Source organism: Leptopilina heterotoma, unplaced genomic scaffold (genome assembly GCF_015476425.1).
Source record: "Leptopilina heterotoma isolate Lh14 unplaced genomic scaffold, ASM1547642v1 Lhet_462, whole genome shotgun sequence".
Taxonomy (NCBI): Eukaryota; Metazoa; Arthropoda; class Insecta; order Hymenoptera; family Figitidae; genus Leptopilina; species Leptopilina heterotoma.
The window spans coordinates 456,697-471,129 of NW_025111094.1; the positions used below are offsets into that span (position 1 = coordinate 456,697).

The following is a 14,433-nucleotide window of genomic DNA, read 5'->3' on the forward strand; positions in this document are numbered from 1 at the left end:
AAGATTTCTAGACTGTATAAAGTTTTACGTAAGTTACACAACTTACGCAAGTTACGTAAATAACGTAATTTGCATAACTCATGTGTGTCACGTAAATAACGTAAGTTACGTAATTAATGTAAATTGCACTAGTTAGATAACTTACGTACTTTACGCACCTTATGCAAATTAGTAATTTGACTAACTTACTTTTGTGACGTAAGATTCGTTAGTACAGTTAGTTTAAAGTCATTATATCGTATTCCGTGACTGTAAGGTAGCAATATTAGTGATTACAAGTGACTATAGTAAAATAAGAAGACAAGACAGCCGGTCACCTTATTTTACAATAGTCCTGTTGTAATGACTACGACTGTCTGTATTACTGATTCCCTTAGACCGCTGCAAATGTGAATAGAATCCAAGATTTCCTTTTAACGTAGGCTATTGTAATCATAACAAGACTCTACGTAAATGAGTACAGGTCCCTTTCTGAACCTGTACATCTAAATTATTAATGATTCCAAAAAATAAATTTTAAATAATTAATTTATTAAACAATATAATTGCTGTTAAACTCACAATGTATTGTTAGTAGATTGACTACTAAAGTTGGGAAAAAGTGGTCAAAAGACGAAATTTCTTATTTAATAGAAGTTTCGATGATAATAATACATGTTCTCTTTTTTTCAATATTTAGTAGTCAAGTTAAGAGAAACTCGTTTATGATGTACGAGAAAAAATAGTTGTTAAAAAAGTGACTGTCGGAATTTTAATTTCTATATTCGTAAGAATGATATCTTCTGCGCGCCGCGTTTACAATTTAGTAGTCAAACTATCAGAACTGCACGCATACAAACGAGTACCGCTGTTCGTGTAGTCACACATAACCACTTAATCTCATATACATGTGTTCGAGTTAAATGGCCGCTGTCATTCCACCTGGTTCTCTTTTATCAGTAAATGTGAGGTTATGTTTGAACAAGTCTTTTAAATTTTATCAAAATGTTTATATATTTTATTGTCACAGATATTGACCTTTAATATTTTTCTCAGTGTAATTGTTTTTTTAATTAAAATTTAAAATTAAATTCAATTTTTTAAAATATTTTAATTAGATTTAAGAAGATTTTTCTAAATTTCTTAATATATATGTGATTATTTTTAATTAATGGAAAAAATTTTAAACGACTTCTATTAATGTAAATTTTTTTTTTATTTTAAAAAAATAATAATTTAATTAAATAATTAAATAAACAATTTTACGAAATAATAATGATACTATCCCTACTAAAAATAAAATCAGGAATCGTCATGAATAGTCAGAATTTCTGAACATTCCTGAACAGTCTCACCACTTCTGACGTTTTCGAACGTTTCTCACCATTCCTAACCAAATACTTTCCAAGCTCCTCCCACTTTACTCCCACCATTTTCGAAGCTGTGACCATTTCTGAAATTCCTGACCATTTCTGAAATTCTTGACTATTTCTGAAATGTGTGAACACATAACCTATAAAAATTTTGGTACATCTTTCTAATTTTGGTAAAGTCTCATGAAAATTTATATATACAAATCTTTCAAATTTATTTTTTACATTTCAGAATACATTATTCTATTATAAAAATTGTTCTTTTAACTTAACAAAAGTTCTCATTTTTCAAATTGGTATAATTATTGAATTAATTATACAGCAAAAGTAGGTAAATAAATCAAAACATTCGGACCATTCTTTTAACATTATTTAATATATTTATTTAATGTATATTTATAATATATTAATTTAATATATGTATATTTACTTGTAATTATTAAATATAGTTAATTAATAATAAATTTTGTTTTATAATATTAGTAATTTACTATACCAGTCAGTACTTATTATGAGAAGTATTTGCATTATAATTGAAATACAGTTATATTTAAATTATTATTAATCATTAATAGATTTATTTCTTACTATAATGATTTTTATTAATTCACATAACCTATTATGACTAAATTGAAATATAATTAATTAATAAAAATTATTTAACAGTTTATTCTGATTTATTGATAATATTGGTAATTGAATTTTACTATTTTACAGTTGCTCTTTATATAGACAGTTGAATCCAGAAATATGTAAGTCGGTTCGGTAGTCGCAGTCGTTAGGGCAGTTAGTTTAGGCACTAGATTAGGTCATGCGTCGGGGTTCGATCCCCGTAGGGTCTAAATTTTAATTTAATTCCGGGAATTAGTTTTAAGTTGTTCCGTATGTAAACAAACTGATATTAATTAATAAAATATATTTTTTAAAATTAATTTGTTGCAACTTTTTGCATATTGTTTAAATAAATAAAACAGAAGTGGCTTAAAAATATGGTCAAAAATGAGATACAAATGGTCTCAAATAGTCACCAATTATGGGCGGGGTCAACAAAGAGGAGGGGATAGTAGCAAACTTGTGACCACTTTAAACTTCCTCCTGATCAGTTGTGATAGATTTCTGACGAGATCCATCCAGAATCGTAAGAAAACTGGATTAAAGTGGTCAGGCGGCCTGACCATTTGTCTGACCATTCCTGATTTTATTTTTAGTAGGGATGTTTTATTTTTCTATCTGTCAAACATTTTTTTAATTTATTACAAGAATCCTGTTTGATGAAAATTAATTCTGTTCATTTCAAAAATTGACGTTATTAATTTTAAGTAATTAATTGATTTTATCAATTTTGTATAACAAGCAAATATTGTTTAAAATGGCATTTAACATATGCATAGAAATTTTCTCCCAAGTGGAAATACAATTGTTGGATTTAGTATAAAAGAACACTGACTTATTTTCTCGATATGAATTGTATATGCGTTCCGTCGATTACAGTGTGTGTTACTTTATCTGTATGTTAGGCGAATTAGATCAGGTTGCGTAAAATAAGTTATGAATCGACATAGGTAAGATAGATTTCTTCCTTACTCATTAGTTATGAGTGGCGACATTCTGTATACGTGTCACTGACAATTTACTAAAACACATGGTGAGTTTAATGATAGATCGTCCAACGTCCTTCCGGCAGGACGAAAAAGACTCAGGTGAGTCCCTCCGAAATCACTAAAGAAAACTAACATGGATTCAGATAATAAAAAATGATATATATATATAATTGGAAAGGTAACGAAACAAGCTTTTAGTTTCAGCGCATATAAATATCGAGCTTGTAAGTTCAAAACTAAGGGCTGGGTAGTTTAAAGAAGTTAAATTTTCCAAAAATTCACATAATTTTTAGTAACGTAGAGTGTTTTCAGGACCTTAATTTTTGTCAAATTAAAATTGTTTATATTGTGGCCTTGGGCCCAAAATATTTAAAAAAGTTGTTAAAAATCAGCAATTATTACTTTATTTCATCGAATGCATTTTCACTGTGAACACAGCTCATCAGGACACATTGTTCAATGATACAAATTTATAAAAATTTTAAAAATTTAAATTGGAAAAGTTTTTTTAAGGCTGTTGGCCTTAAAAAAACTTTTCCAATTTAAATTTTTAAAATTTTTATAAATTTGTATCATTGAACAATGTGTCCTGATGAGCTGTGTTCACAGTGAAAATGCATTCGATGAAATAAAGTAATAATTGCTGATTTTTAACAACTTTTTTAAATATTTTGGACCCAAGGCCACAATATAAACAATTTTAATTTGACATAATTTTTAGTCACAGAATGACGAAGCCCGGTCCTGCCGGCAAGACGCTTTTCGCTTTATTTAAGAGACTACCTAGCCCAGGTTTATAAATTTAAAGACTCGATATTTACATCATTTGAAAGCTTGTTTCATTACCTTTCCAACGATATATTTAGTTTTATATTTATCTGCTTTTATATTAATTTTATAGAGCAATTTCGAAGGGACTCGCGCCTGAGACAAAACTCAGATATACTGAACAATATTAAAAATGATTTTTTTTTAATTAAAAAATTAGGTTTTATTCTTTGAACGTTTCTAAAGAGAAAGAGACTTGTACGGTCAAAAATATTGATTTTTGGGGATTTTACATTAAATATACGAAAAAATGTTTTTTTCACTGTTTAGAAACATAGCAAGTTTGAAGGCTTTGAAAAATGGTTTAATATTATTACTTTAAAAAGTCAAAAATATGTATTTTTTCGTCTTTTCGTCTACTTTAATCCCAAGGAGTGCCAGAAAAGAAAAGTTAAATTCCGTTTTTTTAAAAGCCTTTTTTTCGGAACGTCCATCCGGCAGGACGGGCGCTTGGACGATCTATCATTAACAGAAACTAGTATACAAAGTTTTTTCGTGTGCCATAAGATTACTGTAACGTCATGTACTATCTGGGTAATATTACAATTTGAAGTCGATTATTAATTTAAAATATTTTTATTATCAACCTAGAAAAATTCAAAGATACTTAAAGTACACATTTGGCACAAATTTTATGCATATTTAACACATTTTGGTACATTAAAGTCTCATAGATATTATCTTCTTATCCATATCATAGATAAAGCATTTAATTTTAAAAGTTATCGTACGTGCAATATTAAATTATTCAAATGTGCAACAAAAATACTAAGTCTTTAGTTTAAGTTAAATTAATAATTAATAATAAAGTAATAGCTTTCACCACTCTAGAGGCAGAAATAGAGATTAATTTTTGATAATTTGTTTTGCGAAAATTAAAAAAGTAGAGGTATGCAAAAAGGTCGAATAGCATGGTCGAGCTCGAGCCGGGCTCGATACTCGAGCATTATAAATTTTATAGTTACTCAAAAATATTTGAGTGATCTAACAATTCAAGTGCTCAAAATTATTTTAGCTTTTATACTGCGCGTGTCGGATGGAATTTGGTTCAAGTTCGGATTGATTCTGGAGCGGGACTCTGAGTTAGCGCGCACTATAATAGCGCTCACTATAATAGTGCCATAGCGCCACTATAATAGTGCTCACTATAATAGCGCCACAATAATAGCGCTCACTATAATAATGTTATAGCGCCACTATAATAGTGCTCACTATAATAGCGCTCACTATAATAGTGCCATAGCGCCGCTATAATCGTGCTCACTATAATAATGCCATAGCGCCACTATAATAGTACTCACTATAATAGCGCTCACTATAATAATGCCATAGCGCCACTACAATAGTGCTCACTATAATAGCGCTCACTATAATAATGCCATAGCGCCACTATAATAGTGCTCACTATAATAGCGCCACTATAATAGCGCTCACTATAATAGTGCCATAGCGCCGCTATAATAGTGCTCACTATAATAGTGCTCACTATAATAGTGCTCACTATAATAGTGCTCACTATAATAGTGCTCACTATAATAGTGCTCACTATAATAGTGCCATAGCGCCGCTATAATAGTGCTCACTATAATAGCGCCACTATAATAGCGCTCACTATAATAGCGCTTACTATAATAGTGCCATAGCGCCGCTATAATAGTGCTCACTATAATAGCGCTCACTATAATAATGCCATAGCCTGCAAAAGTAAATACGGTATTAAGTACTTTACAAAAATTTTTTATATATTTTGTGTTACAACGAATTTGAAAAAAGAAAATTTTCTTTAATAGATTGTAATTTTTAATCACGAAAACATTATAAAGGTAGAAAGTTGTACTAAAGAAATGATGACAAGTCATCCACCAAATGAAGTAATAATTTTACTAACAATGAGTAAAATTTTACTTATTTCGTAGAATTTTACTAACAATTAGTTGAAATAGTTTTTTAAAATCAATAAAATAGTTTCCTTATAATTCATTTTTATAAATTAAATAAACTGCAATTAGTAAACTTGTTTATTATTTAAGGCAATTGCAGAAATATTAGTATTCATTTAAATAATTATTAAGAATGAATATTTAAATACCTGAAAGAAATAATTTTTAATTTCTCTAAAAAACAGTTTATTTATGCAAATATAAATATATTTATTTCACTGTCAAATAAACTGCATTTAATTAAATCATATAAATTTTTTCTCAATATAAACTTTGTAATTGCTAAGAATTATAACACAAAATCTTACATTTTTTCTTTGGCTAACAATAGAATATTTTAAATAATTTAATTATTAAATAAGTAACATAAAATTATTAGAAATTATATTAAAAGAATTATTTTACTTAAAAATTTCAAAAAATTATATAATTGTACCTATAAAAATTGAATTGAAAAACTTATATATATCGTTGAATTTAAAAAAGTTTTAAATTTAAAAGTTTCGAAAATCTTAATTTTCATGTGAATTTTTAGTAATGGATGCTGAGAAGAAGAGAGTTAGTTCAATAAATTTTGAGCAGCAGGAGTTTCTTTTGAGATGCATTGAAGATAATCCACCTTTATTAACGAAGGCTTTTACCACTGCTTTCTCTCGTGAAAAATACAATCGAGAATGGAAATTTATAACAACAGAAATGAATAAATTATATCCAAAAAGCGCAAGACCCACAAACAACTGGCAGAGGGTAATTATATTAAAAAATAATTTAAAAACTATTCTCAAAAATTATAATCAAATTCTTTAAAAATATCCAATTATTTTCAATATCTACTATTTTCATAAAATTATTATTTTTATAAATAATCACAAGATTTCAATTAATTTTCAAACAAAAATTCGAAAAATCAATAGGCATTATTTTCCTGGATGTCTAATGTAAAAAAGAAAGCTGCAGACATTAAATCATCAAAAAATACTACTGGAAAGGGTAATGCCAGTCAGGCATTAGTTGATTTAACAGCAATGGAAGAGCGCCTTATTGCTGTCAAAGGCAAATCCTCCATAGATGGAAGTAGTAGAGCTACACGGGTTCTGGCCCAGTTACCGACCGTCGGTAAGGTAGATTTCCTAATAGCTCACTTTCAGGTGGGTTAGAAGGGGTGTTCTACCTTACCGACCGAGTTTTTAGTACCGGCCGCCACCGCTAGATGGCGCCACTTTATTTTTTGTTCAATTTAAACCCCCTTAGAGGGGTAATAAAATTTTTATTTTCAAACTTTCAAGTGGGTTAGAAGGGATGTTCTACTTTACCGACATCTATGTTCAGGCTGCCACCGAGAGATGGCGCCACATGTAAATTCTGACCCCCTTGGCGGGAAATTTAAAATTTTTTATTTTTAAACTTTCAAGTGGGTTACAAGGGGTAATTTTAAATTTCGCGCCACTAAGTGTAAGTTGGTTGGTGTTCTACTTTACCGACCTTGATAATAATGCTCCTATAAAAATGCCGGTAAATTACCGACTGATGGTAAGTTACCGACTGATGGTAAGTGTTACCATCAGTCGGTAATGCAGATTTCTTCTACAATTTTTGGTCGGGTCGGTATGTCAGGGTTCTGCATTACCGACCGATGACCCACTTGGGTTATGTTAACTTCAAGTTATCCCGGTAGTCGGCGTTTACTACATTGTAGTTGCGCGCGCCTGTGGAGTAGTGGGGAGTTGCGCAGTGGGGAGGTGAGTATAGTGGGGACTGGGGTATAAGTTACGGAGCGCGGGCCACAAACATCAGTTGCATCTTGAATGGTGCAGCAGTCTACTTCCAGGTTTTCAGGGTTCCAGAGTTTCTTTCCAGAGTTTTCAGAGTTTCTTTCCAGAGTTAATTTTCAGAGTTTTTTTTCGTATCGAATTTAGGAGTTATTGATTTTTTATTATAGGTTTTTTTTTAATTTTGTGTTCTAGTTTGCATTAGTTTTAAGTTGGTGGTGGTTTTTTTTTCTATTTTAGGGTTTTTTTGTTCTATTTTGTATTAGTTTTTAAGGTGGTGTTTTTTTTTCTATTTCAGGATTTTTTAGTTTTAGTTGTTTATTTTCAGGATTTTTTTAGTTTTAGTGGTTTATTTTCAGGATTTTTCAGGTTTTTCTTAGTTTTAGACGTATTTTTTTTTAAAGTTTCTTTCAGATTTAGCTATCAAGATGCCAAAGTGCAAATCGCGAAAGAGGTCTCGTCAACGTATTGACATGGAAGAGTACAATGAAATGTGTCAAGAATCTGACAAATTCATTACAACAGCGGAACGTCAGCTCATTTCAACGATGGCTATGACTGCTGAGGATAAAATGGTTACAGCATTCCAATGGCAGAACAAGTGTCAGCGGTATATAAACATTTTCCGAAACTTTTTACGTGAGTCTGATTTTTCATCATCTCAAAGATCTAGGTGTTTAAATTTAAGACAAAAAATGGAATACTTGCTCTACCATTTTGATACTCTAACGAAACGTGGTGCGGGTGTTGAAGTAGTGAATGAAGGAATGAAATGGGTGGATTTTGAAGAAGCGTTTGAGGGTCGTTTACAAAATAGTGCTGTAATGAATTTAGATTACAAGGATATTAATGAATTCCTTGATGATGCCTTTACTTTATTTAAAGTTAACATTGAAAAAGCTTTAAACAGGTTTGGTCCGCTAAAAGTTTACACCGTATTGTTCGCGAAATTTGTTAAAGATTCCATTGATGGTAAAACCCAAGAAATATCAGATTTAAAGACATTCATCGCGAAAACCGGTGACATTTTAGTTACAACCCCATTAGAAGAGTGGTACAATGTTTATGTTAAACAAGTAACCTTAAAAAGAATGGAGGAATTCCAAGAAAAAGATTCTAATTGGAGACTTCATTCTATTGAAAGGTTGGAGGTTAACATTAACAAGTACAATCCTATGCGCGCAAGTTCTTATATCAATTTGCCAACTTCTATCAATCGAAAGCATGCCTGCATTAATGTCCAAAATGCTGATAACCAGTGTTTTAAATGGGCAATATTGTCAGCACTGTACCCAGCAGACAAACACGCAGATCGAGTTTCAAAATATAGACCCTATGAAGATACACTCAATTTTAGTGGTATCGAATTTCCTGTTTCTCTCAAAGACATTTCTAAATTTGAAACCCTAAACAACATTTCCATCAACTTGTATGGTCTTGTTAAAAGAGATGAGAAGTTTACAGTTTCACCTCTTCATCTTTCATCTCAAAAGAAGATGAATCACGTCAATCTTCTTCGAATTGAAGATCACTACATAGATGAAAATCTAAGTGAAGACGATGATGATGAAACTGATATACCTCTCATATCGTTTAACTACCATTATGTCTGGATAAAGGACTTGTCGAGACTTGTTAGCTCAGACTTATCAAAGCAGAAAAATAAAAAATTCATTTGCGATCGTTGCTTACATTATTTTCTGAATCAAGAAAAGCTCACTCAACATGAAGAGCATTGTCGAAAAATGAACGACACAAAGATTAAATTACCCAAAAAAGGTCAAAATACAGTCGAGTTTAAAAATTTTCAAAATAAGGAACGTGTTCCCTTCATCATTTATGCCGATTGTGAAAGTCTGTTAATTCCCTCGGCAGCACCCCAAGAACCAAAAAATACTGAGGTGTTTCAAAACCATAAAACTCTCAGTATTGGTTATTACTTAAAGTGTAGTTTCGATGACTCTTTGTCTGTGTACAAAGCATCACCTAGAGATGAGGAAAATCCAGCTAAATGGTTTTCTTTAGAATTAAAGAACTTGGCTGATAATCTAGATTCCATATTCAAGAACCCAGTTCCCATGGAAACATTAGGTCCACAGCAGTTGGCAGCTTTTCGAAATGATATGACTTGTCATATTTGTAAAAAGAAAATCGCGTATGGGGATGTGAAAGTACGAGATCATTGCCATCTAACAGGGAAGTACCGCGGACCCGCTCATCAAGATTGTAATATTAATTACCATGAATCGCAGATCATACCTGTTGTCTTTCATAACCTAAGTGGCTATGATGCACACTTTATCATTGAATCTATTGCTACAGAATTTGATGGTACTGTTAATCTACTTCCTATTAACAAAGAAAAGTACATTAGTTTTACTAAAAATGTAAAAGGTGGTTTTCTAAAATTTCGTTTTATTGATTCTTTCAAGTTTATGGCATCATCTCTGGATAAGTTAGCATCCTATCTCGAAGAATACAAAATTGTAAATTCCGTTTTTTCAAACTACAGCGACGATAAAATTCAATTGTTGACGCGAAAAGGAGTTTTTCCTTATGAATACATTGATTCAAGGGAAAAACTCGACGAAACAGAGTTACCGCCGAAAGATAAATTCTACAGCACATTGAACGATTCAAATGTTTCCGATGAAGACTATGCACATGCGCAGAAAGTTTGGAGTGAATTTAGTTGTCAAAATCTTGGTGATTATGTATACTTGTACATGCAAACCGACATACTGTTACTCGCGGACATTTTCGAAAATTTCAGAAACCAGTGTTTAATCTCGTACGGTCTAGATCCAGCACACTATTATACTACACCGGGTTTGACTTGGGACGCAATGTTAAAGTATACGGAAGTAAGACTTGAACTCTTGACAGACATTGACATGGTAATGTTTATTGAACGAGGAATAAGAGGTGGTGTAAGTCAATGTACAAATCGATATGCAAAAGCTAACAATCATTACATGGAACAATTTGATAAAAATGAGGACACGTCTTACATCGTATACTTTGACGCAAATAATCTATACGGTTGGGCAATGGTTCAACCGCTTCCCTATGGTGGCTTCAAGTGGGTAGAGAATGTTGATAATAGTTTTGATTTCAATGTTGCAGACGATGCGCCTACAGGTTACATTTTGGAAGTTGATTTGGATTATCCAGATCACCTTCACGATAAACACAGCGATTTTCCATTTTGTCCGGAACGCTCGAAGCCACCAGGGTCAAAAGAGGAGAAGCTCCTAACTACCCTCCTACCGAAACGGAAGCACGTTCTCCATTATCGTGCCTTAAAACAAGCTATTGCTAACGGTCTCGTGTTAGTTAAAATTCATCGCGTCATAAAATTCGAACAATCCACATGGTTGAAAAGTTACATAGACTTTAATACTATGAAAAGAACAAACGCCAGTAATGAATTTGAGAAAAACTTGTTCAAATTGATGAACAACGCGGTATTTGGCAAAACAATGGAGAACGTGCGAAAACATGTTGACATCAAACTTGTGACAAAGTGGGAGGGTAGGTATGGAGCTGAAGCCCTAATAGCAAAGCCTAACTTCCACAGCAGAGCCATCTTTAATGAGAATTTGGTTGCTGTGGAACTTAGGAAAATGGAGGTACTAATGAACAAGCCGGTGTATGTTGGCTTGACTGTTTTAGATGTGTCAAAAACGCTTATTTATGATTTTCACTACGATTACATGTTGAACAAGTATGATGAAAATAAATTGAAATTATTGTACACCGACACCGATAGCCTGATTTATGAAATCAAGTGCTCAGACATTTACGCTGATATGAAGCAAGACATTATGAAATTCGACACTTCTGATTATCCGGTTAATAACGTGTACAATATTCCGCAAGCCAACAAAAAGATATTAGGTCTCATGAAGGATGAATGTAGCGGAAAAATTGTAACAGAATTTGTTGGCTTGCGGAGCAAAATGTACAGCGTCCGTGTAGAAGGGAAGATTTAATAAAAAAGGCTAAAGGTGTGAAAGCAGGAGTTGTTAAGAAAAATATAGACTTTGATGATTATGTTTATTGTCTAAGAAATGTTAAAATGCAATCTAGAACGCAATATTCAATTAGGTCGAATCTTCACAAAGTACAAACTTTGAAACAAACGAAAATTGCATTAAGTCCTTATGACGACAAGAGATACTTGATAGAAAAAAGCACCGACACCCTCGCATGGGGTCATTGTAAAATTATTGAAATTGACAACGATGAAAATAAACTTATGTAAAAAGATTTGTTACAGAAAGGAGAAAGAAATGGTTGTTTGAATAAAAGATGTTCAATTTATTTTATGTCTACTTTATTAGAAAAAACCTTAACATATTTACATTAACTTATTTTAACTATATTTTAACTTATTTTAACTTATTTTAACTTATTTTAACTAAATTTTAACTTATTTTAACTAAATTTTAACTTATTTTAACTTTACTTTAACTTATTTTAACGTTACTTTAACATTCGTTCAACATTACTTTAACTATACTTTAACGTTCGTTTAACATTACTTTAACTATACTTTAACGTTACTTTAACATTACTTTAACGTTACTTTAACTATATTACATATCAGATTTTTTTATCCAACTATTATGTGAGCTATCGAATCCAAGCCATTTCACGTATACATCATTACCACGAGTCTTGAGAACTTTTTCTACAAGGTAAACATCTGGATATTGGACTTTCAGCAATTCTTCTTCGTAGAAACCACCTTCGATGGGTTGATTTTGGTAATCTTTCAGCTTGTATGTAACTGGTTTTGTTGATTTAACTTTATCCACGGTGAATATTTCCGTTGTCCAGTTGGGAGTATATCCTTTTTCAAAGATATTCTTAAACTTGCTAACTCGAACTCTGTCTCCAACTTTGAATTTTGATCTTTTCAGCGGAATTCTACGTAGTTTACGGATACGTCTCAACAGTTCTCTTGTATCTTCTACGGTGACATCTTTGGGTTTCATACCAATAGTACGATGCTTTTTATTATTGTACTTTGACATGAGAGTTGGTAAAAGATTAATCCATTTATAATTGCCTTGTAAGTTGAATTCAGGCCACATCATATTTTTTAGAGTGCGGTTAAATCTTTCAACAATTGAGGCTTTCAAATTACTATATGTAGAATAGAGATTAATGTTAAATTCTTGCATTAAACTCTTAAATTCAGAATTGTAAAATTCTTTGCCTCTATCAGTATGCAAATTTTTTGGAATTCGGCCTTGTTTGAGAATAGTTTTCATGGCCAAAGAAATATCCTTTCCATTCTTACTCTTTACAGCTACAGCCCAGGCATATTTGGAAAATATGTCTATAACTGTGAGCATGTATTAGAAACCTTTATTAGAATAAGAATAAGGTATCATTTCAACCAAATCTGCTTGCCAGGTTTCATCGATGCCACGCATTTGAACTTTTCGACGAGGATAATTTCTTCTAGCTTGTTTATGCAGTTCAGTTACAACTGTTAATTTTTGATCAGCCATCACTGTTGAATAAATTTAGCCTCTTTGATAATGTAATTTTGCTGTGATTCAATTTCTTTAAGTTTTTCGTTTACTCTATCCTCGATAATTCGAATATAAAGATTCAAATCATCAATAGCTGATCTTAAAGAAGATGTAATTTGAAAAACTGTTTTTATCTCGTTTTTAATAATTTTCTGTGCAAGTCTTAAATTTACAGCGTCTCGTTGCTCTTCAGCGTCTTGAACGTTGCAAAGTCTTTTGTTATCAATGTCGTATTGTTCACTTGGAGTAATTTTAAAACCAATTCCAGAAGGTCCAGGAAGTCCACGACTTGCAAGAGGCCGTGACAAGGGATGTCCAAACACATCAATGCTCATTTTAATACTAAGCTCTATTTGCTTGTACTCTCCTAATATATAATGCGAGCTTCACGTAGTTCTTCGATGATTGACATAATTTCATTATTATGGCTTGGATTACCAGCTTGCTGTGATGCTACTAGCAGACGTAAACGGTCAACTAGTTCATTGGGATCATCCCAATAGATGTAGTCTGGTTCAAATTGTTTCTTTGAAATCATAAATTGAGGTAATTTCTTTCCAAGATTCTTCTTCCTCTTTAAAACACCACTACCCTTTTTTGGCGTACCCTTAAAAAGTTTTGAAATGACAACAGTGTATTTAGAACTCCTGGTTACGTTGACAAGTCCACTGGAACTATAATTTTTTCGGTGTGCATTTGTAGCTACAAGAATTTCTTTATAATTTTCCAAATCATCTGAACTTATTAATGCATGATTAGGTTCTTGTCGAAATAAAAGTTCAAGCAACCCAGCAGTTTTTAAATATTTTTTCTTTCCAGCAAGTTGAATATGTGAACCTTCTAAATCAACTGGTGTATCACCAATAATAAAAGAACCATTAGGAAGCTTACGTACTCCATAAACCATGTCTAAAAAACTTTTTCTGTTTTTATTCAATAATTGAATAAATTTATTTGTCAAATTTTCATAATTAAGTTCTTCTCCTTCTTCTTCAAACTTGTTGCTCTTATCAAATAGACTGTCATTGAGTAGTGTTTTATCAAATTCCTCTTCCTCATCAACAGCAGTTGAGAAAGAAAAATCATTTTCCTCCTTTTTAACTTTTTCTTTCTTAATATTTTTGAAAGGTATGTCAGTTATGTTCACCAACTTTTCCAGAGGTGTTACTATTGGTTGAAAAGTTTCTTTCAATACTGTTTCTGCAGCCTCTTTACCCATTTTGAGTAAACGATGTTTCCGCCTAATAGCATCACTTGCTTTTGCTATTTGACGAAGTGTTTCTTGCTCTTTTCGATACATGTTTTCTTCGAGACAAGATAAACTATACTAATGAAAAATTCAATGAACTTCTTGTATTTATAGTGAAATGAAGCAATCAAATCCTCTTCTATAT

At 31.7% G+C, this 14,433-nt stretch overlaps 1 protein-coding gene across 1 annotated transcript; it reads right to left on the minus strand.

Moving 5' to 3' along the window:
* Positions 1–12,091: 12,091 nt before the first annotated feature.
* LOC122507353 lies at positions 12,092–13,015 on the minus strand. Its single transcript, XM_043620012.1, has 2 exons — positions 12,915–13,015; positions 12,092–12,644 (listed from the first exon to the last, which is right to left on the minus strand). The coding sequence occupies exons 1-2, from the start codon at positions 13,013–13,015 to the stop codon at positions 12,092–12,094; spliced, it is 654 nt and encodes a 217-aa protein (XP_043475947.1).
* Between the last annotated feature and the right edge of the window lie 1,418 nt (positions 13,016–14,433).